The 15,741-nt window shown below is 38.4% G+C and overlaps 1 protein-coding gene across 1 annotated transcript; it reads left to right on the top strand.

Moving 5' to 3' along the window:
* Window positions 1-14,789: 14,789 nt before the first annotated feature.
* Window positions 14,790-15,528, top strand: LOC120359016. Its single transcript, XM_039455223.1, has 2 exons — window positions 14,790-15,217; window positions 15,308-15,528. Exons 1-2 carry the CDS (start codon window positions 14,839-14,841, stop codon window positions 15,526-15,528), a joined length of 600 nt encoding a protein of 199 aa, XP_039311157.1. The 5' UTR covers window positions 14,790-14,838.
* Window positions 15,529-15,741: the final 213 nt, after the last annotated feature.

The raw sequence follows: 15,741 nt of genomic DNA, 5'->3' as shown, positions 1-15,741 counted from the left end.
TTTCTGATGCAGATCAACGCGTCTTTGACGCTTTTTAACGTAAAACGCTTGAGATACCGCATAGATATTGATTTATTTGCAAATTGCGCTGGGAACTTCAATAGTTTCGTTTCTGATGCTGATCAACGCTTGTTTGAAGCTTTTTAACGTAAAACACGTGAGATGTCGCATAGATAATGATTCATTTGCAGTTCGTGCTGGGAACATCAATAGTTACGTTTCTGATGCAGATCAACGCTTTTTTGAAGCTTTTTAAAGTAAAACACGCGAGATATCGCATAGATAACGATTTGTTTGCAATTCGCGCTGGGAACATCAATAGCTATGTTTCAGATGCAGATCAACACTTGTTCGACGCATTTTAACGTAAAACACGTGAGTTATCGCATAGATAAAGATTCATTTGCAATTCGCGCAGGGAACTTCAATAGTTTCGTTTTTGATGCAGATCCACGCTTGTTTGACGCTTCTTAACGTAAAACACGTAAGATATCGCATAGATAACGATTCATTTGCAATTTGTGCTTGGAACTTCAATAGTTATGTTTCTGATGCAGATCAACGTTTGTTCGACGCTTTTTAACGTAAAACACGTAAGATATCGCATAGATAACGATTCATTTGCAATTCGAGCGGGGAACTTTAATAGTTTCGTTTCTTATGCAGATCACCGCTTGTTTGGCGTGTTTTAACGTAAAACACGTGAGATATATCATAGATAACGATTCATTTGCTATTCGCGCTGGGAACTTCAATAGTTATGTTTCTGATGAAGATCCACGCTTGTTCGACGCATTTTAACGTAAAACACGTGAGTTATCGCATAGATAACGATTCATTTGCAATTCGCGAAGGGAACTTCAATAGTTTCGTTTCTGATGCAGATCAACGCTTGTTTGACGCTTTTTAACGTAAAACACGTGAGATATCGCATAGATAACGATTAATTTGCAATTCTCGCTGTAAACGTCAATAGTTTCGTTTCTGATGAAGATCCACGCTTGTTTGACGCTTTTTAACGTAAAACACGTGAGATATCGCATAGACAGCGATTCGTTTGCAATTCGCGCTGGGATATTCAATAGTTATGTTTCTGATGCAGATCAACGCTTGTTCGACGCTTTTTAACGTAAAACTCGTGAGATATCGCATAGATAAAAATTTCATTTGCAATTCGCGCAGGGAACTTCAATACTTTCGTTTCTGATGCAGATCCACGCTTGTTTGACGCTTCTTAACGTAAAACACGTAAGATATCGCATAGATAACGATTTATTTGCAATTTGTGCTTGGAACTTCAATAGTTATGTTTCTGATGCAGATCAACGTTTGTTCGACGCTTTTTAACGTAAAATACGTGAGATATCGCATAGATAACGATTCATTTGCAATTCGCGCTGGGAACTTCAATAGTTTCGTTTCTGATGCGGATCAACGCTTGTTTGACGCTTTTTAACGTAAAACACGTGAGATATCGCATAGATAGCGATTCGTTTGCAATTCGCGCTGGGATCTTCAATAGTTTCGTTTCTGATGCAGATCAACGCTTGTTTGACGCTTTTTAACGTAAAACACGTGAGATATCGCATAGATAGCGATTCGTTTGCAATTCGCGCTGGGATCTTCAATAGTTATGTTTCTGATGCAGATCAACGCTTGTTCGACGCTTTTTAACGTAAAACACGTGAGATATCGCATAGATAGCGATTCGTTTTCAATTCGCGCTGGGAACTTCAATAGTTTCGTTTCTGATGCAGATCCACGCTTGTTTGACGTTTTTTAACGTAAAACACGTGAGATATCGCATAGATAACGATTCATTTGCAATTCGCGCAGGGAACTTCAATAGTTTCGTTTCTGATGCCGATCAACGCTTGTTTGACGCTTTTTAACGTAAAACACGTGAGATATCGCATAGATAGCGATTCGTTTGCAATTCGCGCGGGGAACTTCAATAGTTTCGTTTCTGATGAGGATCAACGATTGTTTGACTCTTTTAAACGTAAAACACGAAAGATATCGCATAGATAACGATTCGTTTGCAATTCGCGCTGGGAACTTCAATAGTTATGTTTCTGATGAAGATCCACGCTTGTTCGACGCATTTTAACGTAAAACACGTGAGTTATCGCATAGATAACGATTAATTTGCAATTCTCGCTGTAAACGTCAATAGTTTCGTTTCTGATGAAGATCCACGCTTGTTTGACGCTTTTTAACGTAAAACACGTGAGATACCGCATAGATAGCGATTCGTTTGCAATTCGCGCTGGGATCTTCAATAGTTATGTTTCTGATGCAGATCAACGCTTGTTCGACGCTTTTTAACGTAAAACACGTGAGATATCGCATAGATAACGATTCATTTGCAATTCGCGCAGGGAACTTCAATAGTTATATTTCTGATGAAGATCCACGCTTGTTCGACGCATTTTAACGTAAAACACGTGAGTTATCGCATAGATAAAGATTCATTTGCAATTCGCGCAGGGAACTTCAATAGTTTCGTTTCTGATGCAGATCCACGCTTGTTTGACGCTTCTTAACGTAAAACACGTAAGATATCGCATAGATAACGATTTATTTGCAATTTGTGCTTGGAACTTCAATAATTATGTTTCTGATGCAGATCAACGTTTGTTCGACGCTTTTTAACGTAAAATAAGTGAGATAACGCATAGATAACGATTCATTTGCAATTCGCGCTGGGAACTTCAATAGTTTCGTTTCTGATGCAGATCAACGCTTGTTTGACGCTTTTTAACGTAAAACACGTGAGTTATCGCATAGATAACGATTCATTTGCAATTCGCGCAGGGAACTTCAATAGTTTCGTTTCTGACGCAGATCAACGCTTGTTTGACGCTTTTTAACGTAAAACACGTGAGATATCGCATAGATAACGATTAATTTGCAATTCTCGCTGTAAACGTCAATAGTTTCGTTTCTGATGAAGATCCACGCTTGTTTGACGCTTTTTAACGTAAAACACGTGAGATATCGCATAGATAGCGATTCGTTTGCAATTCGCGCTGGGATCTTCAATAGTAATGTTTCTGATGCAGATCAACGCTTGTTCGACGCTTTTTAACGTAAAACACGTGAGATATCGCATAGATAACGATTCATTTGCAATTCGGGCTGGGAAATTCAATAGTAACGTTTCTGATGCAGATCATCGCTTGTTGGAAGCATTTTAACGTAAAACACGTGAGAAATCGCATAGATAGCGATTAGTTTGCAATTCGCGCTGGGAAATTCAATAGTTACGTTTCTGATGCAGATCAACCCTTGTTTGAAGCATTTTAACGTAAAACACGTGAGATATCGCATAGATAGCGATTCGTTTGCAATTCGCGCTTGGAACTTCAATAGTTATGTTTCTGATGAAGATCCACGCTTGTTCGACGCATTTTAACGTAAAACACGTGAGTTATCGCATAGATAACGATTCATTTGCAATTCGCGCAGGGAACTTCCATAGTTTCGTTTCTGATGCAGATCAACGCTTGTTTGACGCTTTTTAACGTAAAACACGTGAGATATCGCATAGATAGCGATTAGTTTGCAATTTGCGATGGGAACTTCAATAGTTATGTTTCTGATGCAGATCAACGCTTGTTTGACGCTTTTTAACGTAAAACACGTGAGATATCGCATAGATAACGATTAATTTGCAATTCTCGCTGTAAACGTCAATAGTTTCGTTTCTGATGAAGATCCACACTTGTTTGACGCTTTTTAACGTAAAACACGTGAGATATCGCATAGACAGCGATTCGTTTGCAATTCGCGCTGGGATCTTCAATAGTTATGTTTCTGATGCAGATCAACGTTTGTTCGACGCTTTTTAACGTAAAAAACGTGAAATATCGCATAGATAACGATTCATTTGCAATTCACGCTGGGAAATTCAATAGTTACGTTTCTGATGCAGATCAACCCTTGTTTGAAGCATTTTAACGTAAAACACGTGAGATATCGCATAGATAGCGATTCGTTTGCAATTCGCGCTGGGAACTTCAATAGTTATATTTCTGATGAAGATCCCCGCTTGTTCGACGCATTTTAACGTAAAACACGTGAGTTATCGCATAGATAAAGATTCATTTGCAATTCGCGCAGGGAACTTCAATAGTTTCGTTTCTGATGCAGATCAACGCTTGTTTGACGCTTTTTAACGTAAAACACGTGAGATATCGCATAGATAGCGATTCGTTTGCAATTCGCGCTGGGATCTTCAATAGTAGTGTTTCTGATGCAGATCAACGCTTGTTCGACGCTTTTTAACGTAAAACACGTGAGATATCGCATAGATAACGATTCATTTGCAATTCGAGCTGGGAAATTTAATAGTAACGTTTCTGATGCAGATCATCGCTTGTTTGAAGCTTTTTAACGTAAAACACGTGAGATATCGCATAGATAGCGATTAGTTTGCAATTCGCGCTGGGAAATTCAATAGTTACGTTTCTGATGCAGATCAACCCTTGTTTTAAGCATTTTAACGTAAAACACGTGAGATATCGCATAGATAGCGATTCGTTTGCAATTCGCGCTGGGAACTTCAATAGTTGTGTTTCTGATGAAGATCCACGCTTGTTCGACGCATTTTAACGTAAAACACGTGAGTTATCGCATAGATAACGATTCATTTGCAATTCGCGCAGGGAACTTCAATAGTTTCGTTTCTGATGCCGATCAACGCTTGTTTGACGCTTTTTAACGTAAAACACGTGAGATATCGCATAGATAGCGATTCGTTTGCAATTCGCGCTGGGATCTTCAATAGTTATGTTTCTGATGCAGATCAACGCTTGTTCGACGCTTTTTAACGTAAAACACGTGAGATATCGCATAGATAGCGATTCGTTTGCAATTCGCGCTGGGAAATTCAATAGTTTCGTTTCTGATGCAGATCCACGCTTGTTTGACGTTTTTTAACGTAAAACACGTGAGATATCGCATAGATAACGATTCATTTGCAATTCGCGCAGGGAACTTCAATAGTTTCGTTTCTGATGAAGATCAACGCTTGTTTGACGCTTTTAAACGTAAAACACGAAAGATATCGCATAGATAACGATTCGTTTGCAATTCGCGCTGGGAACATCAGTAGTTATGTTTCTGATGAAGATCCACGCTTGTTCGACGCATTTTAACGTAAAACACGTGAGTTATCGCATAGATAACGATTCATTTGCAATTCGCGCAGGGAACTTCAATAGTTTCGTTTCTGATGCCGATCAACGCTTGTTTGACGCTTTTTAACGTAAAACACGTGAGATATCGCATAGATAACGATTAATTTGCAATTCTCGCTGTAAACGTCAATAGTTTCGTTTCTGATGAAGATCCACGCTTGTTTGACGCTTTTTAACGTAAAACACGTGAGATATCGCATAGATAGCGATTCGTTTGCAATTCGCGCTGGGATCTTCAATAGTTATGTTTCTGATGCAGATCAACGCTTGTTCGACGCTTTTTAACGTAAAACACGTGAGATATCGCATAGATAACGATTCATTTGCAATTCGGGCTGGGAAATTCAATAGAAACGTTTCTGATGCAGATCCACGCTTGTTTGAAGCTTTTTAACGTAAAACACGTAAGATATCGCATAGATAACGATTCATTTGCAATTCGCGCAGGGAACGTCAATAGTTATATTTCTGATGAAGATCCACGCTTGTTCGACGCATTTTAACGTAAAATACGTGAGTTATCGCATAGATAAAGATTCATTTGCAATTCGCGCAGGGAACTACAATAGTTTCGTTTCTGATGCAGATCCACGCTTGTTTGACGCTTCTTAACGTAAAACACGTAAGATATCGCATAGATAACGATTTATTTGCAATTTGTGCTTGGAACTTCAATAGTTATGTTTCTGATGCAGATCAACGTTTGTTCGACGCTTTTTAACGTAAAATAAGTGAGATAACGCATAGATAACGATTCATTTGCAATTCGCGCTGGGAACTTCAATAGTTTCGTTTCTGATGCGGATCAACGCTTGTTTGACGCTTTTTAACGTAAAACACGTGTGATATCGCATAGATAGCGATTCGTATGCAATTCGCGCTGGGATCTTCAATAGTTATGTTTCTGATGCAGATCAACGCTTGTTCGACGTTTTTTAACGTAAAATAAGTGAGATATCGCATAGATAACGATTCATTTGCAATTCGCGCTGATAACTTCAATAGTTTCGTTTCTGATGCGGATCAACGCTTGTATCACGCTTTTTAACGTAAAACACGTGAGATATCGCATAGATAGCGATTCGTTTGCAATTCGCGCAGGGAACTTCAATAGTTTCGTTTCTGATGCAGATCAACGCTTGTTTGACGCTTTTTAACGTAAAACACGTGAGTTATCGCATAGATAACGATTCATTTGCAATTCGCGCAGGGAACTTCAATAGTTTCGTTTCTGATGCAGATCAACGCTTGTTTGACGTTTTTTAACGTAAAACACGTGAGATATCGCATAGATAACGATTCATTTGCAATTCGCGCAGGGAACTTCAATAGTTTCGTTTCTGATGCAGATCAACGCTTGTTTGACGCTTTTTAACGTAAAACACGTGAGATATCGCATAGATAGCGATTAGTTTGCAATTCGCGCTGGGAAATTCAATAGTTATGTTTCTGATGCAGATCAACGCTTGTTTGACGCTTTTTAACGTAAAACACGTGAGATATCGCATAGATAACGATTAATTTGCAATTCTCGCTGTAAACGTCAATAGTTTCGTTTCTGATGAAGATCCACGCTTGTTTGACGCTTTTTAACGTAAAACACGTGAGATATCGCATAGATAGCGATTCGTTTGCAATTCGCACTGGGAACTTCAATAGTTATGTTTCTGATGCAGATCAACGTTTGTTCGACGCTTTTTAACGTAAAACACCTGAATTATGGCATAGATAACGATTAATTTGCAATTCGCGCAGGGAACTTCAATAGTTTCGTTTCTGATGCAGATCCACGCTTGTTTGACGCTTCTTAACGTAAAACACGTAAGATATCGCATAGATAACGATTTATTTGCAATTTGTACTTGGAACTTCAATAGTTATGTTTCTGATGCAGATCAACGTTTGTTCGACTCTTTTTAACGTAAAATACGTGAGATATCGCATAGATAACGATTCATTTGCAATTCGCGCTGGGAACTTCAATAGTTTCGTTTCTGACGCGGATCAACGCTTGTTTGACGCTTTTTAACGTAAAACACGTGAGATATCGCATAGATAGCGATTAGTTTGCAATTCGCGCAGGGAACTTCAATAGTTTCGTTTCTGATGCAGATCAACGCTTGTTTGACGCTTTTTAACGTAAAACACGTGAGTTATCGCATAGATAACGATTCATTTGCAATTCGCGCAGGGAACTTCAATAGTTTCGTTTCTGATGCAGATCAAAGCTTGTTTGACGCTTTTTAACGTAAAACACGTGAGATATCGCATAGATAACGATTCATTTGCAATTCGGGCTGGGAAATTCAATAGTAACGTTTCTGATGCAGATCATCGCTTGTTTGAAGCATTTTAACGTAAAAAACGTGAGATATCGCATAGATAGCGATTAGTTTGCAATTCGCGCTGGGAAATTCAATAGTTATGTTTCTGATGCAGATCAACGCTTGTTTGACGCTTTTTAACGTAAAACACGTGAGATATCGCATAGATAACGATTAATTTGCAATTCTCGCTGTAAACGTCAATAGTTTCGTTTCTGATGAAGATCCACGCTTGTTTGACGCTTTTTAACTTAAAACACGTGAGATATCGCATAGATAGCGATTCGTTTGCAATTCGCACTGGGAAATTCAATAGTTATGTTTCTGATGCAGATCAACGTTTGTTCGACGCTTTTTAACGTAAAACACGTGAGATATCGCATAGATAACGATTCATTTGCAATTCACGCTGGGAAATTCAATAGTTACGTTTCTGATGCAGATCAACCCTTGTTTGAAGCATTTTAACGTAAAACACGTGAGATATCGCATAGATAGCGATTCGTTTGCAATTCGCGCTGGGAACTTCAATAGTTATATTTCTGATGAAGATCCACGCTTGTTCGACGCATTTTAACGTAAAACACGTGAGTTATCGCATTGATAAAGATTCATTTGCAATTCGCGCAGGGAACTTCAATAGTTTCGTTTCTGATGCAGATCAACGCTTGTTTGACGCTTTTTAACGTAAAACACGTGAGATATCGCATAGATAGCGATTCGTTTGCAATTCGCGCTGGGATCTTCAATAGTAATGTTTCTGATGCAGATCAACGCTTGTTTGACGCTTTTTAACGTAAAACACGTGAGTTATCGCATAGATAACGATTCATTTGCAATTCGCGCAGGAAACTTCAATAGTTTCGTTTCTGATGCAGATCAACGCTTGTTTGACGCTTTTTAACGTAAAACACGTGAGATATCGCATAGATAACGATTCATTTGCAATTCACGCTGGGAACTTCAATAGTTTCGTTTCTGATGCAGATCAACGCTTGTTTGACGCTTTTTAACGTAAAACACGTGAGATATCGCATAGATAGCGATTCGTTTGCAATTCGCGCTGGGATCTTCTATAGTTATGTTTCTGATGCAGATCAACGCTTGTTCGACGCTTTTTAACGTAAAACACGTGAGATATCGCATAGATAGCGATTCGTTTGCAATTCGCGCTGGGAAATTCAATAGTTTCGTTTCTGATGCAGATCCACGCTTGTTTGACGTTTTTTAACGTAAAACACGTGAGATATCGCATAGATAACGATTCATTTGCAATTCGCGCAGGGAACTTCAATAGTTTCGTTTCTGATGAAGATCAACGCTTGTTTGACGCTTTTTAACGTAAAACACGAAAGATATCGCATAGATAATGATTCGTTTGCAATTCGCGCTGGGAACTTCAATAGTTATGTTTCTGATGAAGATCCACGCTTGTTCGACGCATTTTAACGTAAAACACGTGAGTTATCGCATAGATAACGAATCATTTGCAATTCGCGCAGGGAACTTCAATAGTTTCGTTTCTGATGCAGATCAACGCTTGTTTGACGCTTTTTAACGTAAAACACGTGAGATATCGCATAGATAACGATTAATTTGCAATTCTCGCTGTAAACGTCAATAGTTTCGTTTCTGATGAAAATCCACGCATGTTTGACGCTTTTTAACGTAAAACACGTGAGATATCGCATAGATAGCGATTCGTTTGCAATTCGCGCTGGGATCTTCAATAGTTATGTTTCTGATGCAGATCAACGCTTGTTCGACGCTTTTTAACGTAAAACACGTGAGATATCGCATAGATAACGATTCATTTGCAATTCGGGCTGGGAAATTCAATAGTAACGTTTCTGATGCAGATCCACGCTTGTTTGAAGCTTTTTAACGTAAAACACGTAAGATATCGCATAGATATCGATTCATTTGCAATTCGCGCAGGGAACGTCAATAGTTATATTTCTGATGAAGATCCACGCTTGTTCGACGCATTTTAACGTAAAACACGTGAGTTATCGCATAGATAAAGATTCATTTGCAATTCGCGCAGGGAACTTCAATAGTTTCGTTTCTGATGCAGATCCACGCTTGTTTGACGCTTCTTAACGTAAAACACGTATGATATCGCATAGATAACGATTTATTTGCAATTTGTGCTTGGAACTTCAATAGTTATGTTTCTGATGCAGATCAACGTTTGTTCGACGCTTTTTAACGTAAAATACGTGAGATATCGCATAGATAACGATTAATTTGCAATTCGCGCTGGGAATTTCAATAGTTTCGTTTCTGATGCGGATTAACGATTGTTTGACGCTTTTTAACGTAAAACACGTGAGATATCGCATAGATAACGATTAATTTGCAATTCTCGCTGTAAACGTCAATAGTTTCGTTTCTGATGAAGATCCACGCTTGTTTGACGCTTTTTAACGTAAAACACGTGAGATATCGCATAGACAGCGATTCGTTTGCAATTCGCGCTGGGATCATCAATAGTTATGTTTCTGATGCAGATCAACGCTTGTTCGACGCTTATTAACGTAAAACACGTGAGATATCACATAGGTAACGATTCATTTGCAATTCGCGCTGGGTAATTCAATAGTTACGTTTCTCATGCAGATCAACGCTTGTTTGAAGCATTTTAACGTAAAACACATGAGATATCGCATAGATGACGATTCTTTTGCAATTCTCGCTGTAAATGTCATAATTTTCGTTTCTGATAAAGATCCACACTTGTTTGAAGCATTTTAACGGAAAACACGTGAGATATCGAATAGATAGCGATTCGTTTGCAATTCGCGCTGGGAACATCAATAGTTATGTTTCTGATGCAGATCTATGCTTGTTCAACGCTTATTAACGTAAAACAAGTGAGATATCGCATAGATAACGATTCATTTGCAATTCGCGCAGGCAAATTCAATAGATTCGTTTATGATGCAGATCAACGCTTGTTTGACGCTTTTTAACGTAAAACACGTGAGATATCGCATAGATAACGTTTCATTTGCAATTCTCGCTGTAAACGTCAATATTTTTGTTTCTGATGAAGATCTACGCTTGTTTGAAGCATTTCAACGTAAAACACGTGAGATATCGCATTGATAGCGATTCGTTTGCAATTCCCGCTGGGAAAAATCAATAGTTATGTTTCTTATGCAGTCTATGCTTGTTCGACGCTTATTAACGTAAAACACGTGAGATATCACAGAGATAACGATTCATTTGCATTTCGCGCTGGGAAATTTAATAGTTACGTTTCTGATGAAGATCCACGCTTTTTGAAGCATTTTAAGGTAAAACACGTGAGATATCGCACAGATAGCGATTCGTTTGCAATTGGCGCTGGGAACATCAATAGTTATGTTTCTGATGCAGATCTATGCTTGTTCGACGCTTATTAACGTAAAACAAGTGAGATATCGCATAGATAACGATTCATTTGCAACTCGCGCTGGGAAATTCAATAGTTACGTTTCTGATGCAGATCAACGCTTGTTTGAAGCATTTTAACGTAAAACACGTGAGAATTCGCATAGAAAGCGATTCAATGCAATTCGCGCTGGGAACATCAATAGTTATGTTTCTGATGCATATCTATGCTTGTTCGACGCTTATTAACGTAAAACACGTGAGATATCACATAGATAACGATTCATTTGCTATTCACGGTGGGTAATACAATAGTTACGTTTCTCATGCATATCAACGCTTGTTTGAAGCAATTTAACGTAAAACACGTGAGATATCGCATAGATAACGATTCATTTGCAATTCTCGCTGAAAACGTCAATAGTTTCCCTCGCCTCGATGCTCGGGTATATAAGGCGACGTTCGCCGGAGGCAGGCACCTTATTCGCTTCTGGCCGGTCCGCCGACTAGGAGTCATAGGTTGCCATCGAGATCGAGCGCCTCGGTCTCCGCAAAGCCACTTAGCTAGCAACCGCTTCCGCCTCCGATCCTAACTCCGTTTCCCGACTCGTCGACCTGAGCTCGAATAATTTGGGCCCTGTCAAGCCACTTGACGCGAATGCGATTTTCCATCCAGCCTCCCGAGTCCGACATCACTTCACGTACGGAGGTACGGTGCTCCGTGCCTCCACCAAGCGCACTTGGCGTGAGGGGGTGTCTTCCGGTGATCACTCGCGGTATTAACCGCCTCGCGACGGGCCGCGCGACAAATCGACAACAACGCACGGATCCGTGTACGCGCCGCTCTCACCGCACCGCATCTCACACGAGCGTCACGGCCACAATAGCAAGGCCGCCGCGATTCGGAAAAAAACACCCGACGAAGTTTTGCGAACCGCGTCTCGCGCGACAAGTGCGCTCGCCGAAGCCTGTGTAAATAGATTCCCATACCGCGTACGCCCCAGCATTTGTAAATAGCTTCCCATACCGCGTATGCCGAGTCGATATATATATCTTTAAGTTCCGAATTTCTGTATCGCGTCCGTCCGCGCGTTTAGATGGCGAATTGAGATCCGCGTCTCGACCACCGCCTGAGCACAGCTCCGGATTTCTCGAGCTGCGTACCGATCATAGTACTGCGTAAGTAGGCTAGTACCACTATGGGTAGACGACTGTGACTCACTGGCGCCGTGCCCCCACTTTTCTTATCACGGCGCACAGCATCACAGTCGTCTCCCCATAGTGATACTACTCGTCGATCTCTCCCCACCATCACCACTACCACCGCAGATAGCTGCCCACAACAGCGTGATCGGTGTTGTTATCTTATTTTGATCTTATTAATGCTAGAGCTTTAATAAATTTACGATTATACAGAGGGAATACTTACTACTACTACTACTACTACTACTTTACTATCGACCAATTTTGAATTTTTAATTTCTTAAGACTTATAACTGTTTTTAAGCTAATTTATGAGAGGTTGTTTTTTAAAAATACACAATTATTAAACATTTATTAAACATATATATTTATTATATATTCTTAAAAATATAGTAATTTATGTAGTTTGTTTAATAATCAAAGTAATTTTTATAAATTAATTTTTTTAGCCAGTTGGAAAGCATGCTCGGTATCCAGGTATTATATACATGAACACAGCGGCGTAACCAGGTTTATTTACTCTAAAACCGATGTATTGATCGCAGCACTGTAAATAACAATAATTATTATTATTAAGTAACAAATATGCCTAAAAAGTTATATAATGTACCAAGTTATATATATTTACTTGATAACTTTGTAAGTTCTGTATATCGTTATTAGCTCGAAAAAAATAATGTGGAATTCTTGCTCGGCAAATATACTAGAATATGCGATCATAAATATATTTACTTCGTTACAAATCTGTTTTTCAAGAATACTACGTACAGTTTTAATAAAATGCGTTACGGAATGTAAATCCATTTTAAAATCATTTTTTGACACTTCTATATTTATCCGCTTGATTAAAATATCTTTACAATAATTGACGCATTCAGTGATTGCTTCAAGTTTTTTCAAGCGTTCATTAATGCATACACATATTTCTTTAAGATTATCAAAAGTGTTTTTTTGGATTATTATTGCCCAGGGGTTAAATTTTCTTCTCTTTTTTGCAGCGTCTTGACGATTTTGTATATCAGGCTCTTCCCTGCAGTAGTTTTGCAAACCCTCAATAATTATAGATCGTTGACCATATGAAATTGTGAATAGTAGTAAGAAATCTTCTTTTATAAATTGCTGATCACGCATTTTCTCAGCCACGTCATCAGTCGTATCAAAATATTCGGATATAGTGTTAAAATCTTTTTGGAAATTATACCAGGCATTTGTTTTAAATGACACGCCAATAAAATCTTTTCCGATTAAACGAGCCGCTGGATATAAATCACCACTTTGTTCATCCTCTTCAAATCCGATAATTACTTTCTTACCAAAAGAAAGATTTAATTTATATATTGTAGGTAGAAGAAGTTGTTTCTCTACAAATTTGCACGAATTACTTGTTTTACATGATTCGGTATTGGTACAGCTGCTATCCGTTTTTCGTTTTGCCATGTCGTTAGTCACTGTACAATATATCGCAAGGTACTTATTAGCTTAATTAACAAACGTCTAATGAACGCTGTGCTGTCGATCTTATACACTGAAGATCGGTGCAATAGTGGGGCAGAAGGATTATCTATAAATCTTAATATACCATAGTGCCGCAAATCCGGACTCCCCAAAGTTAACACATAAAGGCAAACACATGCACGCGTTAGGTAATATGAAACCGCCTGCTACACGTCTCGCGATAAAAAACGAGTATCCCATACATTATTACGTCATCGTTTGGGCTTGTACATCATGTGTGAAGCAAAGCAGCGTTTTTATTTAATAGATAGACAAATAACAAATAAACGATATCAAAAACGTTAATATTAGAATTGATTTAAAACCGTTAATAATATAATATCTTTTCCTTATATCCTGTATTATATTTTTAAATGATAAATTCTATCCTTAATCTAATTTATTTTATTATCTATCTAACTATTTATCTAGTTAGTTATTAAAAAACGCTGCATCAGATATAATTGACACCATTCACTCTAACCTCGCTCAGGATGCTGAGACTGCGGCTGAGGCTGAGCTGTAGGGAAGAGGACACCGATAGATGTGTCGGTGGAGGTGAATGAATAGCCTGAGAAGGAAGAATCTATTTTATTACTATTATTGTTTCCGTGTTACAAAAAATGTATTCAGATATAAAACTTTATACAGCCCGTTCCGGAGATGTCTGCGATGTCTTGTCATCAAAAAAACTAGCGAGTAGAAATCCTGAGAATCAGCTGATGCTGCAGAAATCTTATAACTCGTTAGAGAGCATTTTGTAACATTCAGTATATCGAGAACTTTGAGCGAATAAAGTTCTGCGGTAAAATGAATCTCCGCGAAATAATAATTAAAGTACAGAGAGTTTTAATACCGCGCTCTTCGTATTTACGCCGTGTTTGTAATAGAGCCTGGTGTACACATTTACGGAGTGATTCACGACAAACTTTATTAAAAAAATTTAAATTTTTAATAAATCACACCACTTTACGTAATATTATAAAATGTTTTAATCGCGGATTGTTCTCTGGTGATCGTGACATCCTACATATTATTTATAACGAGATTGTGCGACGTGACTTACACAATACGGCTTACGTTAAAAATATTGTATCCAGGTATGATGAACGACGTTGTAAGTATAACAAATTTGCAGAAGTTGGCTGCAATTCGCTCATCTTAACGTATCAAGAAAGAGGAGGGAAGAGAGTAATCGACATAATAGATATTACATTTTATTAGACATACAAGAGATGCTAGCGAATGACGAGGACGATACATTTCTAATTGAGTGTATCGAGCAATTTGAAAACTGTATTCCAACCACGAGCCCTAACAATAACGAATTAATCGGTGAAAATAGCATCACTGATAACACTGCTAACACTGCAGATATTACGGATAATACTGGTACGATTAATGAGGAAAACAAACACGATATAAATAATGATCGTGACAACTCTAATGAATTTTTAATGGAGGGTGGAGGATGGCTGTGGCAGGAATTTCTAAAACTTCCTCAACCAACGGCGTTAGAAACGATACAGAGTGGTTACGTTAATGAAAAACCATTTGACGCTGTACAAGATGTCGGCTTAATTAATAACGCCGTTTGCGCTGATAATAATAATGGTATGAAGTTTCAATTTTTTATTGCTGAGTATATAAAATTAGTTATATCTAACAAGCTTCTAATGAATGATATTGGGTGGGTATGGTCAGAGTTTCCGCGGTTTTCTCAGGAACTATCGTTGGAAATGGAACGGGGCGTTGATGCTATACAGAGTATCTCTATGGTTAGACCCGTGACAATAACAGACAAATCGTTGGAAATGGTGCAGAACGATGATGATATACAAGACACCTCTTTAGTGGAGTCTACGACAATAACAGACGAGGTCACCGATATTAATAACGGTAAGATATTTATGTTTTATTGTTAAATAAATAAATAAATAAATAAATAAATAATTTGTATGATGCAGGGTCTGTACCTGTGAGTCATACGACGGAGGTCGTAAACTCGTTTAAACACCTTGAAGATTAAGTTAGTAATAAACACATTAAAAAAAACTTGTAGAAAAATTAAAATAGTGATCATTAATGTATTACTACAGGTATATCATCAATGCAAGTGGGGTGTGGTCGCTCTACTG

The sequence above is a fragment of the Solenopsis invicta genome, chromosome 11 (assembly GCF_016802725.1).
Source record: "Solenopsis invicta isolate M01_SB chromosome 11, UNIL_Sinv_3.0, whole genome shotgun sequence".
Lineage (NCBI taxonomy): Eukaryota > Metazoa > Arthropoda > Insecta > Hymenoptera > Formicidae > Solenopsis > Solenopsis invicta.
This window is presented reverse-complemented; position numbering and strand designations above follow the sequence as displayed.